This window comes from Natator depressus, chromosome 4 (genome assembly GCF_965152275.1).
Source record: "Natator depressus isolate rNatDep1 chromosome 4, rNatDep2.hap1, whole genome shotgun sequence".
Lineage (NCBI taxonomy): Eukaryota > Metazoa > Chordata > Testudines > Cheloniidae > Natator > Natator depressus.
In genome coordinates this window covers 25,063,194-25,086,707 of record NC_134237.1, presented here as the reverse complement: position 1 = coordinate 25,086,707, position 23,514 = coordinate 25,063,194, and the positions used below count along the sequence as shown (strand labels likewise).

At 41.4% G+C, this 23,514-nt stretch overlaps 1 protein-coding gene across 5 annotated transcripts in view; it reads right to left on the bottom strand.

Annotated features, from left to right (window-relative positions):
- Window positions 1-23,514, bottom strand: part of BMPR1B (bone morphogenetic protein receptor type 1B) — a 350,045-nt gene that overhangs the window by 10,683 nt on the left and 315,848 nt on the right. For all 5 annotated transcript variants that reach the window (XM_074950638.1, XM_074950637.1, XM_074950641.1 and 2 more), the window contains 3 exons: window positions 23,336-23,495; window positions 8,104-8,206; window positions 6,200-6,302 (listed from right to left, as the gene is read on the bottom strand). In XM_074950638.1, the coding sequence (XP_074806739.1) occupies window positions 6,200-6,302; window positions 8,104-8,206; window positions 23,336-23,495 (366 nt within the window). The remainder of the gene's footprint in view (window positions 1-6,199; window positions 6,303-8,103; window positions 8,207-23,335; window positions 23,496-23,514) is intronic.

Here is a 23,514-nt window from a genome sequence, read left to right as displayed (position 1 = left end):
ATCCTGGAATAACACTATTATGTTTCAGATTTACTAGGGTAATGAGACAAGGAGGATCCGAGGGGAATCTTGGCTTACTGTCACGCATTTCTATTTTAAAGATCCAGTTCCCTCTCCCAACTTTGCTTCCAAGTATTTCCTTCCTTCCCCTTCCCATCATGAACAGGGATTACTGAGCATTATCTGCCTTGTGAGCACATTGGTCATGTTTTAACCTGACATTATCTGCTCCTGGAGCATTAACAATGTAAACATTCAAGACGTGGCCATTGCCTTTGAAAGGAGACACTGACACAGGGCCTATCGGGAAAACACTAGAGCACATCATTCTCATCAGAGCAGCAGATTTCTACCTGGACCGTCACTCTGAGCGCGCCGGGAGCTGAAACCGAGAACCCACTGGGGAGTCCAGTTCTCTCTGTGAAAGAGGGGGCGGTTCAGGGGAGCCAAGGTTCTATTTTATCGTTTATTAGCAGTCGATGTCCTCCAGTCATTTCCCTCTAAAATGTGTGGTTTGTAACAGTTTAAGGTGTTACTGCCTATTAGCCCAGGAGAGGCTAAGCAGAGTCTGCAGACTATAGGGGGAGAATTCTTCAGACTCTGGAGAATATGGAAATATGTTTGCAGCAAGGGCTTTCTCGTTTCATAGAACAGGTGACAATAAAAACTGGGCTGGCGGTTTTTGTGCTTCTCTAGCACAAGTGTTGAGTGCCACACATACAGGGCTCAATTCTGATCTTGCTTACACCAGAGTAAACCAAGAAGTGACCCTATTCAGGTAAATGAAGTTACACGCATCAGAAACTGTAATGAGATCACAATTATGCTCCCTTTTCTTTAGTATTATTAATGGATTATGTGTGTGTGTATAAAAATCGAATCGAATAAAGAGCACTGATGATGATTCTGCAAAGAAGAGTGGCTAGCATTCTACAAACTGTGGCCAACATTTCCAAACTTGGGTACCCAAAGTCAGGCACCTACAATCCCTATTTAGGCCCTTGCATAAAACTGCTGAGCGTCCTCAACTTCTACAGAAGTTAAAAAGAGCGGCAAGTGCTCTGCACCTCTTAATATAAGGCGCCCAACTTTGGGAAGACACACTTGAAAATGCTGATTTACATTTTTTCTGTGATCAAAGGCATTTGTGTGGGAGGAAAAAAAATCCCAGAAAGCACTTAAAGAAAAAAGGGAATCTCGGTGTGAAAGACAAGTTCTGCATTTTAGCCTATAAAATTGAGGGAGGCTGGACTAGTTACAGCAATGAAGGTTATCACCTTATATCAGAAGGTTGTCTTTACAACAACACTACACACGACTTTATTAAAGATGCACCGACACACAGTAGGCATGACATTGGCCCTAATACGAAAGGAAGGCAAAACATCTTTCTTGAGTCCTTTTTATGTTTACCAACATGTTATGCAAGGCAATAAAGATGGTGAATGAGTGAGTTATCAGCCCAGACTTCAGACATGTTTTCAAACAACTTTGGAGGGATTTAGCTTGTTTACTCATTTGGGGGTTTTGGAAACTTGTCAACGTATACTCATCAAAATGTACAGAAAAATGCCCAGAATTCTTTATTTTTAAATGTCAGAGAGTAATCAGCAATGGCTCTCTGTCAAAGTGGGAAGACACGTCTAGCGATGTCCTACAAGGGGTCAGTTCTGGGTCTGATATATTTTCATTAATGAGTTGGATAATGAAATGGGGAGTACACTTATAACATTCGTGAATGACACCAAGCTGGGATGGGATGCAAGCATTTTGGAGGGCACGATCAGAATTCAAAACAACCCTGACATATTGGAGATTTGTTCTGGGGAAGAGGAAAGAAAAAAAAAATGAAATTCAATAAAGACAAGTGCAAAGTACTTCACTTCGGAAGGAAAAATCTAATGCACAACTGCAAATTGAGGAATAACTGGCTATGTAACCTGCTAAAAAGGATCTGGGGTTACTGTGGATCAGAAATTAAATATGAGTCAATAATGTGGTGCAGTTGTGAAACAGCCTAATGTCATTTTGGGGTGTATATAAGACGTGGGAGGTAATTGTCCAGCTCTGCTCGGCACTGGTGAGGCCTCAGCTGGAGTACTGTGTCCAATTCTGGGTGCCACACTTAAGGAAAGATGCGGACAAACTGCAGAGAGAGCAACAAGAATGATAAAAGGTTTAGAAAACCTGACCTAGGAGTAAAGGTTAAAAAAACTGGGCCTATTTAATCTTGAAAAAAGACGACTAAGGGGAGACCTCCAAACAGTCTTCAAATATGTTAAGGGCTCTTAAAAAGAGGACAGTGATCATTGTTCTCTGTGTCCGCTGAAAGTAGGGCAAGAAGTGATGAGCTCTATCTGCAGCAAGGGAGATTTAGGTTAGATATTAGGAAAACATTTCTAACTATAAGGGTAGTGAAGCTCTGAAACTGCCTTCCAAGGCAGGATGTGGAATCCCCCTCACTGAAGGTTTTTAAGAACAGGTTGGACAAACACCTGTCAAGGATGATCTCGGTTTACTTGGTCCTGCCTTAGCACAGGAGGCATCTCACAAGGTCCCTTCCAGCCCTATATTTCTATGTAGGCTGGTGAAAAGTGCCAGACTGACTTCCCCTGGACACTGAAGTCCTCCCTTTGTCCACAGAACAGGTGCTGCATACAAAGCAGCCATGCAAACTTCTCCGTCTGCCTCAGTGCAAACTTGGTGAGGCTATTTCCTGAGGCTGGCAGAGAGGAAGGTGGTTCAGTCTTCAAACTTACTCAATCCCTGGCCTCTCAGCTGCAATTGAAAAGGGTGCCAATTTGCACTAATTTTTGTGATATGGGAACTGGACTTAGACCCAGTGCTTCCTGATGTTTTGTAAGTTATCAACTGCAGCCAAGCCAAGCTGTGAGGTTAGAAAATAAGCAGGATTTTATTATTTTTTTAGAAGACCGCAGTGAGTTATTATGTGAGGGATATGTAATAAACAAGCAATACATTAGTGAAGCTCTTCTATTTACTGTGGCTGAATGGGAGTTTTAGCCATTGTCCAATGCCCAGCATGCAAGGAGTATACGTTGTAAGAAAACACAGTGATGTTATTTCTAGACACCACACAGGGGTGTCAGGGGTGTCTTCAGTATAGGGAGGGAGAGATGATAAGAGAAGGAAACAAGTTAGAAAACAATTTCTTTAGCAAATATCTTCAATAAGACTCAAGAGCCTTTCAGACAGTTCTAGTTGCTTCCCTCCAGCCCCATCACTTGTTCAACTCACTTTGTCAGAGTGCTTTTCAGCACTCTGCTGAAATGTGTATTTAAAACTCAGCAAAATGGGTTTCGGGTGGAGTCAGCATATCAAATGCACGGAAGATTCTGTTGCCTCCCCAGTTTCTTCCAGTTCACAGTATTCATATTATCTGGGTAAAAACGGCAGTGAAATCTGAGGCTTGTGTGCACACATCAGACCCCATCATCATTCCTCCAATCATTCCCGTGCCCATTCATCACTAGCTCTACAGGCAGGGAGCCAGACATGGTGGCACCACCACTTCTGCTTATAAAGGCTTTAAATCAGTAAAGACATATTTGTTCTCATCTGCTTTCAGTCTGCACTTTCACTGGGCTTTCCAGTAATATTTTTATTGTTTAAAAGAGAGGTGTCCTTTCAGACTCTATTATTCTTCTCATTTCCTTAATAAGGCGGCTGCATGACTAGCAAGGGGACTCCAGGTTATCTCCAGGGTATTTTTATTCTACTCGTACTGCAGGATGCGCCTGAACACTGTCCAGAAATGGATTTAGCTGCTGTTGTGTTTTTCCTTCCTGCTTGACAGAAAGATCGTTCTCTGGCTTGATTAATTTTAATTCTTCTGTTCATGGCTACAGAATGAGTTCCTTCCAGGAACTGCTAGGTATGGAGAAACATTTTCAGAACACAAATTGCATGCATCTGTAGATGATAATTCTGTGCATGGGTTAATTTCTAGTTAGCAACCTTTGATCTACGGCTGAAGGACCTCCCCAGACCCCGGTTTCCCCTGAGACATGACCTTGGTGAAAAGCTCCTGATTAGGAGCTAACTTTTTTGTATGTTTTCAAATACCAAACGATATACATTTTCCCATCAAATCCAGCAGAGTTTTTGTTTCAACAAGTCCATTTTTAATTTTACTTATTTATTTTAACACCACTGTTTATGTTAAATCCTGATAATAATTCGGAGAGTCACAGCACCACATTTAAAAACAATCCCAGACAGGAAGAATGACTATTAACAAAGCACTCGTCAACTGTTATATATTAGCTGCATGTTCTTGGATATGGCTAGCGGGAGAATTCACAGTCTAAATTGCTGCCCCTTTGGTGAGTGTTCATATTGTAACAGAGCAGTGGCAAGCTACCCTGGCTTCTGGCACCAAGAATCACAGCTGACCGTACAGCTTTCAAAAAGGGGCTGACTTTTGTGCTATTCCACAGCTCCAGACCATAAAGCCACATTATCGGAAGCAGGCTCTAAAATTACAGCCACAATTTGCTGTCTAGCTACTAGTGTTGAAGGAATTACGTTAAATGAACATACTGCCATTTGTTTGTCAAATAACAAATTAAACAACTAGTTTTGCAGTACTCAAGCAGCTCAAAAGCTATTCATCTAACAATATATTCAAAAATATTCTCTCTGCTATTTGGTGTTTATTCATCTTAGCTATCTGTCACCTAAGTACTTAAGTGTCCTCTGCCCCCGCAAAAAAAAAAAAAAAAGAAGAAAATTTGGCATTAGCAAAAGAGCTTGAGTTTTTGCATAAACAGTAGATAGATGTCTGACTATGCTAACTACCTGATTTTTACATTTCCATCCAGGTTAGGCTGGAATGGAAAATGTAATATAAAACCAAGGAGAGAGACAAGTTAGAACAAGGTTGCTCCATTTTGAATCTGCAGGGCTTAATTCAACCAGCGCGTGGGGGGGGGAAATCATGGACTTGATTTTCCAAAATAAAATTGTATTATTCATATACTACACAAACATACAAATGTACTTACTTGTGGGATTTTCTCTCTATCCAAGTAAACTTTTTCTCTTAACAAAGACCAATAAAATGACTTAGAGCTCTTATGTTGGGAGTCAGAATTTTATGAGGTTTCAGTGATCTCATGGCTCACCAGTCAATGCTGAATTAGTTTACATATTACATGCTATGGGCCCAATCCTGTAGCCCTGCTGTGTAGAATCCCAATGAAGTAAGCACTTATATCAGTAAGGACTGCCGGAATACTCCTTTCTGTATGCATGTGTGGGGGTGTGTGTGTGGATAAGTAAGTAAGTAATAAGAATATATCTGTGTGTTTAGACTGGGATTTGAAACAGGTCCTAATTTACTGTTCAACCCTATGGTCCAAATTTTGTTCTCAGTTTTAAACAGGCAATACCAAAAAAATTGGAAACTCTGTCTGCTGGGACCAAATTTGATGCTGACCACACGAATCCGGCACAGCAGTCTATAAATGTCGTGCTTACCCGGGAACTGCCGCATTTTAAAAATAAAAAATATTGTATAACTTCCAACCAAAACTGGAAATGAATTTGTGCAGAGTGTTAATCTCTCGTTTGTTCTTTTCCTTTGAAACACAGAGTTCATGGTAACACCTAGACCTTATTCTCTGAGGGCCAGATTATCAGCGGCTATAAATCATCATTAGTTCCACAGGCTTCAATGGGACTACGCTGATTTATAGCAGCTGAGGAGCTGGTCCCAAGTGTCATATTGAAACTAGTATGTAGCTACAAACTACAATCTTTTGCAATGACAGAGGTCATTCATTATTGTTATTTTATATTTGTATGGCATGAGCACCTAGAGGCCTCAGTAAGTCCCCACCGTGCTAAGCACTGTGCAAACAAAGTAAGAGATAGTCCCTGCCCCAGCCTAACCTAGACTGTGAGCTCTTTGGAGCAGGAACTGTTATTTTACTACACACTGCACCTAGCGCAATGGGTCTCTGATCCTTGACTGATGCCTGTAGGCATCATGGGAATACAAATAGAGGTAAATACCAGCAACAACCAAGTAGATACTGTTTCCGTACATTATCAGAACAGCTACAGGATACAAAAAAAATCTGTTTTTCCATGCCGCTCATCTAATTCTCTTTTCTTTTCTAGGAAAAATACATGCATCTACTGATTTAAGGCTAGATTTTCTTCCTCCTCTTACCTCTATTTTTCAGCGGTGGCAGTGTAGGGTGAAGGTTTTCATTACAGAAGTCTTCATCTGTGCAGCATGCAATAGTTCTTCTGTGATGTATTATGGGTGTATCCTGCAACAGAGAAATTCACAGACAACTGCGTGAGCAACTTTGTTTTTTTAAACAGACACTGTTGTTTGGGCGCTGGAGAAGGAGACAGACCTGACATGGTAACCAGTGAAGGATTTCAAATATGACTGCAATAAGGATTTGGGCCATCCTAATAAAGCCAAACCACACTTCATTTAAATATTAAAGAACAAATTCATCCCTTGTGAAATTCCACTCAAGTCATTAGCATTATACAAGTATGTATTTGGCCATAACAGCGTACGGGAAAGCGGTGAGAGAATCTGCGTTAATGTTACATTATTCAAGCATTCCATTTGAATGTGGGGGCAGACAGATTTCACGTTTATGTACAATGAGACTGAGGGCCTGATCCTCTGTCCCACTTTCTAGAGCAAAGCAGAGAGAATTTTGCCCCAAGGCCAAGATTTCCAGAAACAGATACCTAACATCAGGCCTGAATTCAACAGAGACTTTAGGGTGCTCAGCATTTTGGAAAATCTGGTTCCTTATTTAGTGAGCAGTTAGAAGCCTCATTTTAGACTCCTATTTTTGAAAATCTTGGCCTTAGCACACGATTCCCTTCACGTAGGGGAATCCTCAGACGGCTTAAAGCCAAAGTAGTCAACTCTGTCATCTATCCCGCCTAGCGAAATAGATCTGTGAAGGGTATGACAGGGAGCAGGAGGGGACAGAACACAGTGCACTGCACTTTGGAGATATTTACTGGAATAATGGCTCCTAAGAGTTTATTACAAGCAGCTGCAAATAAGAGCAACCCGTATTCTGCTTTAACTTGAACCAATAGCTAGTGTGGCCCCTGGACAGGCCCAGAGCAGAAAGATTTACTTAGGGTACTACTACACTGCAAACAAACAAAAAACCGCGTCAGCGCGTCTCAGAGCCCGGGTCAACTGACTTAGGTTCACACTACAGGACTAAGAATAGCAACGTAGATGTTCCTGCTTGGGCTGAAGCCTGGGCTCTGAAACCCAGCAAGGGGTTGAGTGTCAATGTCTGGACTCCAGCCTGAGCAGGAGTGTCTACACTGCTATTCTTAGGCATGTAGCAAGAGCCCAAGTCAGTTGACCCAGGCTCTGAGGCTCGCTGCCACGCTCGTGGTCTTTTGTTGTTTCATTTTGCAGGGTAGATGTACTCAGAGTCATCTTCGTTCCATCTGCTGTCCTCCCTCCACAATCATGCTGAGCTTTGCACGGAACAGCTGGGGATTTAACCCCGAGTGATTTCTCTGTGTTAAACATGCAAGCACAAAAGAGAATTGCTTTGTAGGGTGACAAGTTGATTGCAGTACATGGAATGGAAACACATTTCTCTCCCTGGAACTATAATGCCTTCACGAAGGTGGATCCCTAAATTTACTGGCTGGACTGTCTACACACACCGGACTCACGTTACACATCAGTGATATGTAACAACTTCTTGTGTGAAAACAGCCACTTTTTTACTGCCCACTACTACGTAGCACACAGCAGTTTAGGAAAGGAAGTAAAGAATGTCTTACCTAATTCAAGCCGCAGGGGGAATGTAGAGAAGCAGAATGGAATTACCCGAGCGGTAGTTTCACCAGGACGGCAGGGGCTAACGTTAGTTAGCTTGCGCTTGAAGTAGTAGCAAGAGTTTTGGGGAGCAGATGCCATTTCTTCAGCATTCAGTGCAGAGGGCACATCTCCCACACGAACAAAATTCAAAGCAGCAGATGTATGCATTCACCCTGACTACAATGCAGCTGAATGAAAACTATCACAACAGCCAGACCAAACCTTGATCGCAACTCTTTTCTTACCCGGCACTGGAAGTCTGAGCCTTCTAAGCCTAGGCATCCTGAGGCAATCGTACGTCCTCCAGATTCATCTTCTTCTACCATGGTGAAACAGTAGCCATCAGTCCTGAAGATTGGAAAGAGTGAAAAACAGAGTTTGTTTTTTAAAATCAGAGATTTGCTGTGAGAGGCAGTCTGATATGCTGAGCCCCAGAAACATACAGTTGATAAATCAACACACTTTGAACAGCAATGTAACATAATGCTAAACTATCATCACATATGTAAAATCTTATTTATTTACGCAGTATTATTTCGACATACAAAACAAACGAATGCTTATCCCAGGCTCTTGGCACCCACACACAGTTAAAATTAAATCCAACAAAGACAGACAGCAATCATAAATTGATAACTTTTCTTCAAACAAAAGAAATCAGTCCACAAAGCTGACATTTTCACATAAAACCCAAACCCCCATAATCAAAAATCTTCACCCAAGGCCCATCCCCTCTGCACAACTGTCTATCCCAGGGGTTCTCAACCCATGGTCTGCAGGCAGCTTGTGGCCCATGTGATATCCTCAGGGCCATACAAGTAGTATAATGAAATGGTGTGGATGTGGCCAACATAACACACAGAGAGCTGCATATGCGGCCCAGAGTGGTAAATAGGTTGAGAACCACTGGTCTATCCTAATAGATACGCTTTGCATCATTGGAGACCCATCTTAGTAAAAGCATCAGTGCTAAAGCAGGTCTACTTGTACATGCACCCTGTACAGAGATTTGCTCTGTGGCGCAGACCGGAAGAGGCCAGCGTCACTGAGATAATAACTGTGAAACACTATTAAGAGTGATTTGTGGTCCTTACTTTAACCATATTACAAACTGCAACACTCTGCTGCGTTTGAGTTCTTGAGTTATCATCAACATCCTTCCGAACTGTTTACTTGGGTTATAAGCCTAAAGTGATCCATAATAGTTCAGTTTACAAGAACATGTACAACATAGGACAAGTATACTAACAGATGGCTAGATGGTGCTGGTGATAAATGTCCTTCCCTAATGAAGGTCAAATGCATGAATGTTATCAGGGAAACAAAAAGAGTGCCTGCATCTGACTGCAAGTCTTCTCTGCTAATTTCTCATCACTTTTTGGGGACTCACTACCCTATCAAAATGAATGAAAATTGTCTTGAACGTAAGAAATAAAATGGATAATAAAAAAGAAATAGCCCTTTATCCTCAAACAATTAAGTCACATAACAATAAAATGTTTTATTAACCTCTTAATTTCTTTCTAATATTTATTGTGTTATATATGAACAAATGAACAAGGACAATAAAAGGGAAACAGACACAAGAAGTAACTAAATGGATTTACAAGGCTTAAATAAAGCAGAATTTCAGATAATTATTTTTGACTTGAAAGAAAGGAAAGCCTAACAAAACAAACAAAAACACTAATGACAATAAAGAAGTTGTAGGAAAAGGGGAACATTCCATTACACACTGAACGCATAAATACAATTTGGAAATATTAGCTGTGGCACAGAAGGATGCCGGATAGGAAAACACCAAATATTTGCTGTGGAACGTTTTTAAATTAACTGTGTGAGATCTAGTCAGAGCAAGCTTGTTTCACAGTTCCTTTCAATAACAGGAGAAGTTACTAACGTCTGGATCTGAAAAGTAACCAGCTGCACACTACAGACGACTTCCTCATAGAAGCGCACAATTTACTTTTATACTACTTCGATATTGTGCATGAGAGTAAAGTAAGGAAGACAACAACCCTTTTGGGAAACAACTCTCATGACTTCATTACTCAGTCTCAGGATAGGAATGATAGGATTGCCAAGAAAAGAGACTGAAAGGAATCCATTAGAGTATAATATTATATTATACTACATTTTATTTGTTTATACGGTGCCTTAGATTCAAAGCAATGAGTAAGGGTAACAGAGGGACGCAGTAACAAAACGATAAATTGCAATCAACTGAAAAACAAGTCAAAAATTGATGGTCTCTAATAAAGTCATTATACAAAAGAATCATATCATTAGAAGAGGTACTATTAAGACGGGAAAGAGACACAGGAGGTTTTGGCATTCTAGTGACTTTCAATAGGACACAGACTCATAAATCACTTTGGAAAATGGGACATAGGCTCCTAAGTCACTTAAATGCTTGTGAAAATTTTACTTCTGATGTAAAATGACAAAGCAAGTTAGATCATGGAAAGCAGAGGGGGAGAGAGCTCAAAAACTTTGAGGGATGGAGGAAATCATTCTTTTTAGAGACAGCAATAGAAGAATGTCTCACAAGCTTCAGACCATGATACAATGAATGAGGAATGTGAAATGAAATTTAAAGGGGAATGTTTATACAGGAAAAATGAGAGGGAGAATTTTCAATTGTAAATAAAAGTTACCGTCACCCCTCGGAAAGCCTGCCAGAGATCTGGGCAAGAGAGTAGAAGAGACAGTGTCTCCTAGAACTCCTGGAAGAGCTCTACTGTGGTGGTGGGGAACAGATGCTCACAGGTTGAATATAACGCACTCAACATACAGAGGAGAGCATAGCACACTTCAGCTGCACAGTCCAGCCATGTCAGAAATTAAAATCTTTCCATCATTAAAAAAAATCTGAACAAGCATGTACCACATCTAATATGCTGTAGTTCACTGCATATTACATATAAGTATGCATGTATAACACAGAATGATGAATACAGGGGGTCCCCTGTATACATTGGGGTTGTGCTCTTGAAAAGGGTGATGGATACCAAAATGACGTATACCGGGGAATTTTTCCCAATAAGAAATAATGGAATAAGGGGGGAATGCATTCACAACTTCACCACACTTGCCTATGACAATACTCTTTTCGCCTAAACAGGGTACCTTTTGACACTGACAGGTTATACAGCACACATTTTACACACAAAACGTTGAATAAAATAATGTAGAACCCTAATAACGCTGATTAAACACATAGAACATTTTAATATAGTACATACAGTACAGTAATACAGTATAAAACACTGTCAATTATGCTAAACTTAGGAAGGGGTGGCAGCTGTGTTTTCTCGGGCTGGCTTTTCCGTGGCTGGCTTTTTGGTTGCAGAAGTCTTAAAAAAGGATTGTAATCGATGTCTGCTCTCCTGCATGAATCTTTGAACAATAGATCTCCCTGTAGCAAGTCACTGCATCATTGAGAGCCCTGGAGACTTTGGCAGACCGTTTACAAAAAGGATCACCGCTCTGTATTATTTCCATCATCGAATCCAGCAATCCAAAGAAAAGGGAGAGATTCTTTGTCGTCAGACTCCTGGCTTCCTGCCCTATATCATCATCATCATTGCCCTTGCTTTCTTTAGATATCCGTGGTCGATCCAGCTCAATCAGTTCCTCATTTGTCAGTTGCTTAGCGTGAGACTCCTGTACATCCTCCTCCTCCACCTCCTCGAAGCCAATATTCTTTGCCAACTTGACAATTTCTTGCTCGAGAGCAGGAACGGCATCAAATCCCACGAAGCTGTGGACAGCATCTGGCATTGCACAGCGCAAAATGCTGTTCACACATTGCAAAGTGACCTCTTCCCATGACGGGTCAATGTTTTCCACGCTGTTCAAGATGTTGTAGGACTTCCAAAACTCCTTTACGCTGGGCTTTCCTTCACATGCTGTCTCCTTAATCAGCATGGAGAATGTCCTCTGTAGGTAATAAGCCTTGAACGTGGCCATTACACCCTGGTCCATAGGCTGCAGCAACAATGTGATGTTGGGTGGCAAAAATTGGACCTTGATGTTCGGGCAGAGAGCTTTGTAGTCCAGTTCACGGACACTTGCGTTATCCAGCAGAAGGAGAATCTTAAAGGCCAAATTTTCCTTCTGACAGTAAGCCTTAAATTCAGGGACAGCATGGTCTACAAACCACTCACGGAAAATACTGCATGTCATCCAGGCCGTTCTGTTCGACTTCCAAATTACAGGGAGATAAGGCTTGACGTAGCCCCTCATTGCTCTTGGTTTTTCACCGTGGTAGACAAGCAAGGGCTTCAGCTTATAATCGCCTTCTGCATTTCCCCCAAGCAGAAGGGTTAAGCGGTCTTTTGAGGCTTTGAATCCAGGAGTAGTCCTCTTGTCACGAGAAATATAAGTGCTCGTTGGCAACTTCTTCCACTAACGGCCCGTCTCATAGATGTTAAAAATTTGTTTTGGAGAGCAGCCACCTTCCGAATCAATTGTGTTTAGCTGCGTAGGAAATATTTCAGCTGCTTCTTCATCCACAGTAGCCATTTCTCCTGTGAGTGTTACATTATGTAGATTGACACGCTTTTGAAATCTGTGGAATCACCCATGACTAGCATGGAAGGTCTCCTTTTCTGCTGCTGAGCTCTCTCCCTTTCTTTCCTTTAAATGGTTATACAGGCTTTTGGCCTTCTCCTGAATCAAGCTTAAACTCACAGGCATTTTCTTTTCATGCAGGTCATCAATCCAATCAGCCAGCAAACATTCCATTTTCCATTGTACAGGGAGTCCTCGGACATACAACACCCAACTTCCGTCGGACGCCACTTACGACGCTTTTCAATTGACTGCCTGTTTTGCCCCTACGACTCTTGTCGCCCTTACGACAAAAGCCGGCAGGGAGAACAGCACACATCACATGCTGAGTCTCAGCCAATCACGGATTTCACGATTCAAGCTTCCTGATTGGCTGAGCCCGGGGCTGGGAGCCAATCAAAAACAAGCGGCAAGGCTAACCGGCAACAACTACCCTGGCCCTGGAAGCCAATCAGACAAGTGACTGCAAGGGACCCCCCACTTCCAGCTCCATTCATTATAATAGTGCATCTGTGAATAGGGGCATATCCAACTTGTACAGCTGCTCCAGCAAAATTTACAAGGAGAGGAGGAGAACATCCTTGGACACTTTCTTTAAGATTGCAGAGAAGACCGCAGAGAAACCTACAGCCCAGACTTCAGAGAAGCCCCCAGCCAAGAGCCCTTCAAAAAGTTCTAGAAAGTCAAAGCAGATGTGATTTTATATGTTTATTTGAATGCTGTTTACCAAATAAATGCATTGATGTTGCTACATTAGTCATCTATAATTCATTTAGTACAAAAATCTGGATTACTGTGGTGAAAATAGTGTATCAAGTCTTGGTTCAGGAACCAGTCCCCCCCCTTTATACCATTGATTCCTATGGGAAAAGAGGTTTCGACTTACAACGCAATTCTGAGGAACGAATTGTGTCTTAAGTCTGAGGACTCCCTGTACTGCTTCTCTGTTTTGTTATCTTCATTGAGGACCACTTCATAGCACTTGGAGCGCTTTCATGAATTCGATCAGCACTCTTAAAAATTGAGTGTACCGTTGAAGCAGGCAAACCGAGAACATGAGTGACATCAGCTGCACGCTCACCTCTTTCAAAATGCTTTATAACATCCAATTATACTTCTAATGTTACACTCTTACGTTATTTGAGCATAAGCTTTCGTGAGCTACAGCTCACTTCATCCGATGAAGTGAGCTGTAGCTCACGAAAGCTTATGCTCAAATAAATTGGTTAGTCTCTAAGGTGCCACAAGTACTCCTTTTCTTTTTGCGAATACAGACTAACACGGCTGCTACTCTGAAACAACTCTTACGTTGCCTCTTAGACACAGACCCACTCTTAACACTTTGAACGCATTTTACACTCATGATGGGCACAGGACAGTACTGTACTCAAGGCCGTCCCACCTACCTCCACCCACGCCCTGCCTCTTCCCGCCCAGTTTCACCCTCTCCTCCGAGCGCCCTGTCGCTGCTCCTCCAGCCCTGCCGCCCCCCAGCCGCCTAACAGCTGACCATGGCAGGCAGGAGGCACTGGAAAAGAGGGGGAGGAGTTGATCGTCAGCCTGGGGGCCGCCAGCAGACGCAAGGACAGTACTGTACAATAGGGGAACGTTTTCCAATTCATGTTGGTCCTGATCCATGCATGTGGATCAGGACCAACGTGAATCGGAACATGTTCCCCTATTGATGAGCGACGGATATCCGAAACAACGGATAAGGGAGAGACATATACCGGGGAACTCCTGTACATATAAAGCAGTATAAATTAACCTATTATTTATTCTCAGTAGTGTAACATTTATGGATTATTAAATACAATTACAGTCACTTAAAAATTAAAAACATTCATTGTGTAAATGTAGAACTGAATTGGCTGTTGTAAAATGTAGCCATGTAAACCTCCTCCAGTGAGGTATCATGTTATACTACAGTTCAGAAAAGACATTAAAGAGATTTGGGATGTGATAATTCACAAGCAGAGATCTGGTGTGTCACATTTTGGCAAGGGTGACTTTTTACAACCAGGTCACATATCGGGGGAAAAAAAGAGGCGTATAGCAGAAATGCTGACAGATCCTGAACTAGAAGATGCTGCTACAATTAAAGATTACCGTAATGACAGAGGTGATCTTAACTGAGACCTTTACTATATGTCAGAAGGGAGGCATGGGGGCCCAAGAGCTTTGTAGCTGTTCAAGCAGAGAAGAGCCATTTCTCATGAAAGATGCAACACCTTAGCTACCAAACTTTGATTGGTATTTCCTCCCCTGGCTTCCATGGTAGCGTGACATCAATGTCTGTTTTACTATTTCTCTCTCCCTCTCTTCTTTTAAAATAAAAAAACAAAAATGCTTTAAATACCCATCTACCACAGAAGGACCTTAAAAATACCAGGCATAACAAATCCTTCCTCATCTTTCGATGAATATGCTAAGTAACTTGTGATGGCAAAAAAGATTTGGACAGATGAAATCATCCCCTCGTTCATTTGCTACAGCTTGCAGGTTGGTTAAATTCCCTGATGACCAAACCAGAAACCTCCTACGTTTCAGTACATTACCACCACCTTACTTTGGTCTGCAATGCAGCCTGGAGGATTTTATTTTTGTATACTTCATCTCTTGTGAACATTTCTGAATACACTGGCAGCATAAATTATATTGCCCATATGGTCCCAATCAAATCAGCAAAACAACTTCTGCATTGGTTCTTAGTAATGATGGGGAAACTTCAGTTACGGTTTGTATAGAAACCTGACCATTCACATGCTTATGTGAAGCTCTACAGACTTTCCCCAGTTTGAAACTACTTAAACTCTCAGCATGCATTTACTTCCTACTTTTTGTCATGTCTATCACCCGAGGAATATGTCCATTAAAAAAAAGCCAAGTTTAGCAGAACACTGTCCATAAACCAAAGAGCCACTGTAAATCTGTTCAACACAAACTCATTTTCTGGAAAAAATATTGTGGTAACAGTAACATGAAACCCAGTTAGAAGAACTGCATTATACTCCTGCTGAGTCAAATCCAGCCTGCAGATGTGTATGCAACTACTTTGAAGTCAGTGGGAGCCATGCACATGCAACAAAGCACAGAATCTGGCTCATAATGGGCCAAATCCTCGGCCTCTGAAAAGACTACACAAGCCTCCCAGTCAGCAAAACTGACCCTGTTCTGCTGTGTGGAGCACATCCCAGATGCCAAGAAGTCACAGAGGGACACTCTTCTTCCCCCATCAGTGACAGCCCTCTCTACAACACTACACAGAAAGATGTGAGGACACTCTGCAACATGGAATGGAGGATTCTCCCAACTCCCACAGAGAACACTTTATAAAGCTCATTTATTGTGTTAAGTACAGGACCTATATCTACAGTTTCCAACCCGATGATGACTCTGACATGGCAATAATACCAACCACTGAGACATCCCTCTGCATTTTTGCTTCTGTCTCGATCATCACACACAAAATTCACTTTAACAGGTGCTTGGATTATTTACAAAAACGAATAATCAAAATACAGATAATTTATATTCTAGTTTTGTGGTTGAAAAAACAAAGCACATTAAAACAAGTAATTTTCTGTGCACATATGCAAGATCTTAGGCTGAGCCAGTGAATACGCTTGTATGCTGTACAGTGTAGCTCCATTTTTTTAACGTTGCAAAATGAAAAGACAAATGTAAAGTGAGTATTTTCTAATATGGAGTGTGTGTTCTTGGTTTAAGTAAATTCAATTTATTGTGGCAATCTCCCATTTTCTGGAGCTTCCTCTCTGAAGCTCATTGTGCTGGCTGGGACAGTGCAAAGGGGTTCAGCAGAGATTGGAGTATTATCATTGATTATTTACCATAACATAAAGATACATGGGCCTACATTTTCAAAAAGTTATTAGTGATTTTGAATGACCAACGTGAGACCTTAACAAGTCCTTAATTTTCAGAAAGTTTTGAGCACCTGCACGCTGAAAATCAGGCCCCATTAAGCTGTCTCAAGTTGGGCACCTGAAATTTGCTAGACACCTTGGAAAATTTAGGCCATGATGCTTTTACAAAGCACAAAGTAAGACAAATCCCATTCAAAACAGATTAAGGCAGGATGCAGAGAGAAGAACGAGGGAGTCATGAACTGTATTAATTTTGAGAGTACAGAGGAAAGCGAGGCTTACCTCAGCACAACACTCAATTGGAACTGGGTTCATGGATGGAGGAGAAAGATTCACGCCAAGGTCTTGTTGTAACTGAATCATTTAGCCCCTGCTTAGTATGGATCCCCTGCTCTTCTTCCCCAAAGTATTTAAGGAGTTACACTTGACCTAGGCACTGCTAGATTTTAAACAATGGCAGAATATTCTTTTTTGTGTAATAATACGAATAAAAATAGCTGAGTGCTACAGCTTCCCCCTTCAAATCACAACAAACCTTTGGTTTTCAACCACCATTCCAGAGGATGTGGGTCCATGCTGATGATGGATTCTGCTCAATAATGATCCAAAGCAGTGCAGACTGACGCATGTTCGTTTTCGTCAGATGCCACCAGCAGAAGGTTGATTTTTGTTTTTGGTGGTCAGTTTCTGTAGTTTCCACATTGGAGTGTTGCTTTTTTAAGACTTCTGAAAGCATGCTCCACACCTAGTCCCTCTCAGATTTTGGAAGGCACATTCTGAAATCTAGGGTCAAGTGCTGTAGCTATCTTTAGAAATCTCACATCGGTATCTTCTTTGCCTTTTGTCAAATCTGCAGTGAAAGTGTTCTTAAACTGCTGTAATGTGAAATATATGGCAGAACGCGGGTAAAACGGAGCAGGGGACATACAATTCTCCCCCAAAGAGTTCAGTCACAAATTTAATTAACACATTATTTTTTTAACGAGCGTCATCGGCATGGAAGCATGTCCTCTGGAAGGATGGCCGAAGCACGAAGGGGCATACAAATGTTTAGCATATCTGGCACGTAAATACCTTGCAAAGTGCCATGTGAAAAGTGCCTGTTCTCACTTTCAGGAGACACTGTAAATAATAAGCAGGCAGCATTATGTCCCGTAAATGTAAACAAACTTGTCTGTCTTCGCGATTGGCTCAGTAAGAAGTAGGACTGAGTGGACTTGTAGGCGCTAAAGTTTTACACTGTTTTTTTTTTTAGTGCAGTTTTGTAACCAAAAAAATCTACATTTGTAAGTTGCACTTTCTTGATAAAGCGATTGCACTACAGTACTTGTATGAGGTGAATTGAAAAATACTATTTCTTTTATCATTTTTACAGTGCAAATATTTGTAATAAAAATAATAATATAAAGTGAGTACTGTGCACTTTGTATTCTGTGTTGTAATTGAAATAAATATATTTGAAAATGTAGAAAAACATCCAAGCTATTTAATGAATTGCACTTGGTATTCTATTGCTTAACAGTGCAATTAAAACTGCTATTAATCATGATTTTTTTTTTAGTTAATCGCTTGAGTTAACTGAGATTAATCGACAGCCCTACTTCTGACAAAAGACAAAAGACCTTAATTTGGTATTTCAGCCTACTGCTGAAGTCCTCTCCCCATACATTTGAAATTAGAGATACTCACAGCTCCATAGTTTGATAACAAAATGAGAATAAAATTGCTCGCATGTCCCATGCAAACAATCCCTGGCAAAGCAATTTTATTCTCTATTACGGTTGATAAACCAAAGCTAAGCGTTTTATCTGTTTTAAAACACAGCTGTGTAGAAACACAATCAACGCAGACCATTAGGTAATATCTGAGAAACCAGATAGAACTTGCTTTGCACGGCAGTCGGACAAAAGCTCTGGGACAGACTTTTTAAAACTGCTGGCACATGTTTTTACATAGAAAATTGTATATATGACCATGCACCTAATCAGTGAACGTGACTACTTTGATTGCATTGTGTACATGCCCAGTGAAGTCCAATTTTTTTTTCGTATGCAACTACCCTATGGGTATGCATGACTGCAGTGACTTCATGCATTTTGCACGTGCAAATGCATCATGTCAATTTTTAAAATGAGGCTCAATTTGTCTTGAAACTAAGCAGCTTTGAAATTCTGTTTTGAAAACCTATTTTGAACCCCCACAGCAGAAAGAGGGTTAAGGTTTCAACAGGTTGTGAGTGAACAATCTTTACAAGTAAAGACATATGAAGTTCTTACAAATACTTTCACCTCTTCCTGAGAAAGGTCCCTGTTAATCAATCAGTCTTCCAAACACCTGTGTGCTCAGCCACTGTCTCCCTCAGTTAGATTGACACCATTTGCATATCTTTTGTGATAATGTAAGGTAACAAGGATACACAATACCCCATAGCCTTGAAAACCTATCGGACTCTAGGGAATTCATGCTGAAGCCCAAAGACAAACATGAAACTAAGCACCCTATCCTGTCTCTGAAATCTAGGTGCAAAACAATCATTTTCAAGACCAAATGACTTGTTAACTACATAATATAAAGGTGACCCTTGAAAATTTGCCAATTGCCTTAGATAACTAAGTCAATATTTGCAGTTGGATAACCCCACAGTTTAGAGTAATAAAGGTATTACCTACAGTAAATATAGGCAAGTAGGAGAGGAACACTGTAGATAACGAGCTAACCGTAGCCATTTATTTTAGTTGCCAGGTGTTTAAAAGGGCCACCACTGTTGCTATAAATTACAGTAATTATTTTTTTAATTGTTAAAATCATGCTAGCTTTAAGAGAAAATAATTAAGCGTGTTCTTAACTTATCTGTAGAGCTAAAGTATTGCTGAACATGTGCACTATAAAATTGCCCACTGTTCACAGTACTATAGAGTTGTTATGAAGGCAGCAGGTAGTTGAGGGATTTGATGGACACTTGCTTTTAGAATGCTGACTTGAAAAGGAAGTAATGCCCATACGATGTAGTCCCTGCAAAAAGTATAAGAAATACAATCCTGGAAGGGTTTCTAAGTGGCCACAAGATGTCCTCATTTTTATACAAACATCCAGATGGATAACAGTACAGCTGGTTGGCAGTCAGTAGTGTCATACCACCCCAAGTAAATACCTGTCAAAGCGGACCAACATTTCCTGGCAGAGAAGCAGGTTGCTTTTTTCAGAAGGAAATTCAATATTGTACCTCACTGCAGTTGCTACAGGGCTGTGCTCTATATCTGAGTCTTAATTTGAATACACCTGGAAATGCTTTCTCACTGAACTTTCAGAAAATCGGTTCCCTGACCCGTGAAAGGTCCCCTGCCTTTGGTAGTGTTCCAACAACAGGGGTCTCAAGCCTGAAATTTTGCTGGGCTCTGGCCAGCTGGTCTAATGAAATTTCACTTGCATTGTTGGGCTAGGGGTGACCTAGAATACACTGCTCCTACTCTGTGCACAATGAAATCTCATAACTCATGAGATCTGAAGGCAGCCAACGACCTAGCAGACTGATAGGGTTGCTGAGAGACTGAGATGGATTTCATAAAAGATAGGAAGCCCTTTTGGTGATTAGGGGAGACAGAGTGTAGATAATTAACTCAACTACTGTAAGAAGATTTTACCAGAATCAGTTCACCTATACATCACACAAACACAGTGGCATCTCCTTCATTTGAACTCTGATAAGGAGAAACATCATTTATAGAGAAGCAGAATGAAAGTTCCTGATTGTTTTAAGGCATTGCAATGTGCAAACAGCAATTCAGATTACAGCAAAGGGTGAAAATTAAAGGCTCTATGGTGTGAGGGTCCCAAAGTAAAAGGAGTCCCAGTTTAGCAGGGTAGGCTTGGCCAAATCTCTTGAGAACTGGTTACAACAGAGTCAGCTGACTGGTGACCTAGCAATCTCTCTCAGCTCTATCTCCTTCACCTTAGTATCCCTCCGTCCAGATCTGAAGAAGAGCGCTGTGTAGCTTGCAAGTGTGTCTCTTTCACCAACAGAAGTTCGTCCACTAGGAGATATTACCTCACCCCCCTCGTCTCTCTAATATCGCTCGCTCACTCACTCCTTCCCAATTTCAGAGGCTGGGCACCCTTCTCAATACAGAGGTCCCTTTGTATCTCTCTTCCTTAATTCTGAATTATGTATGGAAGACTTTAGAAAGAAAAAATATTAAAAAGTAACTGGACTCTGCAAATATAAGGAAAATCAGTGTCATCTGGAGCTCAGACATAGCTACTACAATGATGGGAGGTGTACAAATATTAAATCGTCATCCTTGAAAAGAGTCCTTTTATATTATATTTGGAAAGAGGTCCCTTTGAATTATATTTTTACTTTATTGCTGATAAATCATAGGGTATCTTTAAAGAGAAATGTAGTTGAAGAAATATGGTACAAACTTCCATTGTCCAGGTACTGGCTTTGCAATTTTTTCTTTTATGCCACTGCTCAGTGTGAAATTAACAAGGAATACTGTGTTCCGATGACATATGAAACGGCAACTGGTGCGGGAAAATGAAAGTGTTTTAGGGGTAGAAGGGCTGTGCTGGGCTGGAGGGAGAAGAAGGTTTTGTGAGGTAAATTCCAGCTTAAACTAAACACCTGACACCCTAATTAAAACTGGAAATAAAGCTCCAAAGAGGTGTGACTTCAATAAGGATGATTTTGCGACTGGGTGTTTAACAATGTGAGAATCATGTTAACAGAACATAAATTTACCATTAAATTCCCCTCTCATTTAGGCTGAAATGACATCATATTCTGGCATTTTACTTTTTTTTAAACTGTTTGTAAGCGGTTAGCTTTAGGTACACATAGCTGAAAACAGCTACCCGTTATGATTTAAAACTAAAGGGATATGTTTTAAAAGTGTGACATGGAAGGACTCTGAATAAATCCTGATGTTTGTGAGTGGGATTTGTGCTGAGAGACGAAGCTATGATGACCTAACCCAGTGGTTCTCAAACTTTTTCCTGGTGACCGCTTTCACATAGCAAGCCTTTGAGTGCGACCCCCCCCTTATAAATTAAAAACACTTTTTAATATAGTTAACACCATTATAAATGCTGGAGGCAAAGCGGGGTTGGGGTGGAGGTTGACAGCTCGCGACCCCCCCATGTAATAACCTCATGACCCCCTGAGGGGTCCCGACCCCCAGTTTGAGAACCCCTGACCTAACCCCTGGTGGAGACAGTGCTAGGTCAACAGAAGGAATGCTTCTTCATCGACTTAGCAACCGCCTCTCGGAGACAAGGTAGATTAACAACAGGGACAGGAGAACCCCCTTCCATTGTTGTAGTGAGGGTCTAGACTGCAGTGCTGCGACTGTAGCACTTTACATGTAGATATCACCGTAGGCTGGTCTACACTAGAAAATTAGGCCTGTTTAACTATGTTGCTCAGGGGTGTAATAAATTCACACCCCTGAGCAGCATTGTTAAGCCGACCTAAGTCCCCGTGTAGACAGCACTAGGTCGATGGAAGAATTCTTGTTGATCTAGCTGCTGCCTCTCAGGGAAGTGGGTTACCTATCGTGACAGGAGAGCCCCTTCCATCAACGTAGGTAGTGCCTACTCTGAAACGTGACAGCAGCACATCTGCTGCCACTGTAGCGTTTTAAGTATAGACGAACCCTCAGAAACTTTACATTACACTGCTAATGAGGTGTTAGCTTGGTGGCAGGTTCTGTTTCTTGGTCGTGGGGATGCTTACTTACGTCAGCCAACTGAACGTTTCCAAAGCGGACACCTTTGTGTTTTCTTATTTTCTAATCAGCTGCAACTTTTTAGCGACTGCTTTATACGTCCTCTGCTGTGAAAGCTGGCATGTGTAAAAACAGTGGCTCTCCTTAGACATGAACAGGAAATGGCTGATTCACACAGCAGAGAACCTGCAAACTGGTAGCCAAGTGCGGAATTTTAAACCTTAAAACAAAATACCATGCAATAGCGGTTAAATGCTGCTTCTAGCCAGAGCGCTAGGACCTGGAGGAGGAGCTGAAAGTGGGACAGAAAAATACTGTCCCAGGCTTTTATCAAAGCTTTGGCACTTTTAAACTTGACAGGTCTTGAAATTGCAGGCTGTGCAGAATAGTGTCAAACTGAGAAGCAACTATTTTTAAAAACCCCTCTCCAAATCTCTACCAACATCTTGAACCACCTTGGAGATTCCTCCCATCCTGTTCTTTTACAACACTTTGCCTTGAGAAGCAGTCCAGCAGGATTAAAATATCAAACTCCCTGTAACCTCCTCGGATGGAACTGCATACCCAACTGGAATGTCCAGTCACAGTAATATACCTATGTCCCAGTTCTATAGTTATTGCATACCCAATGCTCCACTGGACTTGGATGAGAGCATAAAAAGCTGTAGGAACTTAACATTAAATTGCAAAATCTTCAGTATTCCACACTCCTTACAGAAGCAGAACTCAGCGTTCCACATATACAGGGAAAAGAGAACAACAGAGTTGAAATTCACCACACCAATCTGAGAGCAGCACTTCCCTCTCACGTTGCTACAAGAAAGGCTAACCACATATACATCTCAGGCTAGATTGCGCCATTATTTAGCCACTAACAACCACTAACCCTCCAAAGAGGCGATGCCTTACACTACTCCAGGAGAAGCACAATTTCTTTAACGCTGGTCCTTATGCACAGGGGAAGAGCAGTTTGCTCCATCCATACATAAGCTATGGCTTGTACTTTTTGATAACCTATTCATAATTCAACTATGTCTCATATGCAAATTATTACGATAAGTATTGGCCTAAATTTTCAAACCTGAATGCATCGAGTTATCTTTAGGCATCTATATAAAAATGGGCTGATTTATAGAGTGCCCACCACTCCCATTTAATTGTACACTGATTGTATTAAAGGTGCCTAAACAGATTGGGGTGCCTAACTTGAGGCACCCAAGTTTTAAAATGTTAATTATTGTACATAACCTTCCCCCCAAAATATCTGAAATACAAGTTGTCCCATCAACCTGCAGGTGCTGTCGACTGAGTCCTCTGGACAGTGGTGATTGCAGTGACACTGCAGTGGCTTCTGGGGAGGAGCAGGTGCTGTACTCTCACCATCTTCCTTTCTGTTCTCCAAGTTCAACTGTCCAGAACTCCGCAAATACGGTTTGTCTAGACCACTGGCTACAAAAGAAAGAAGAAA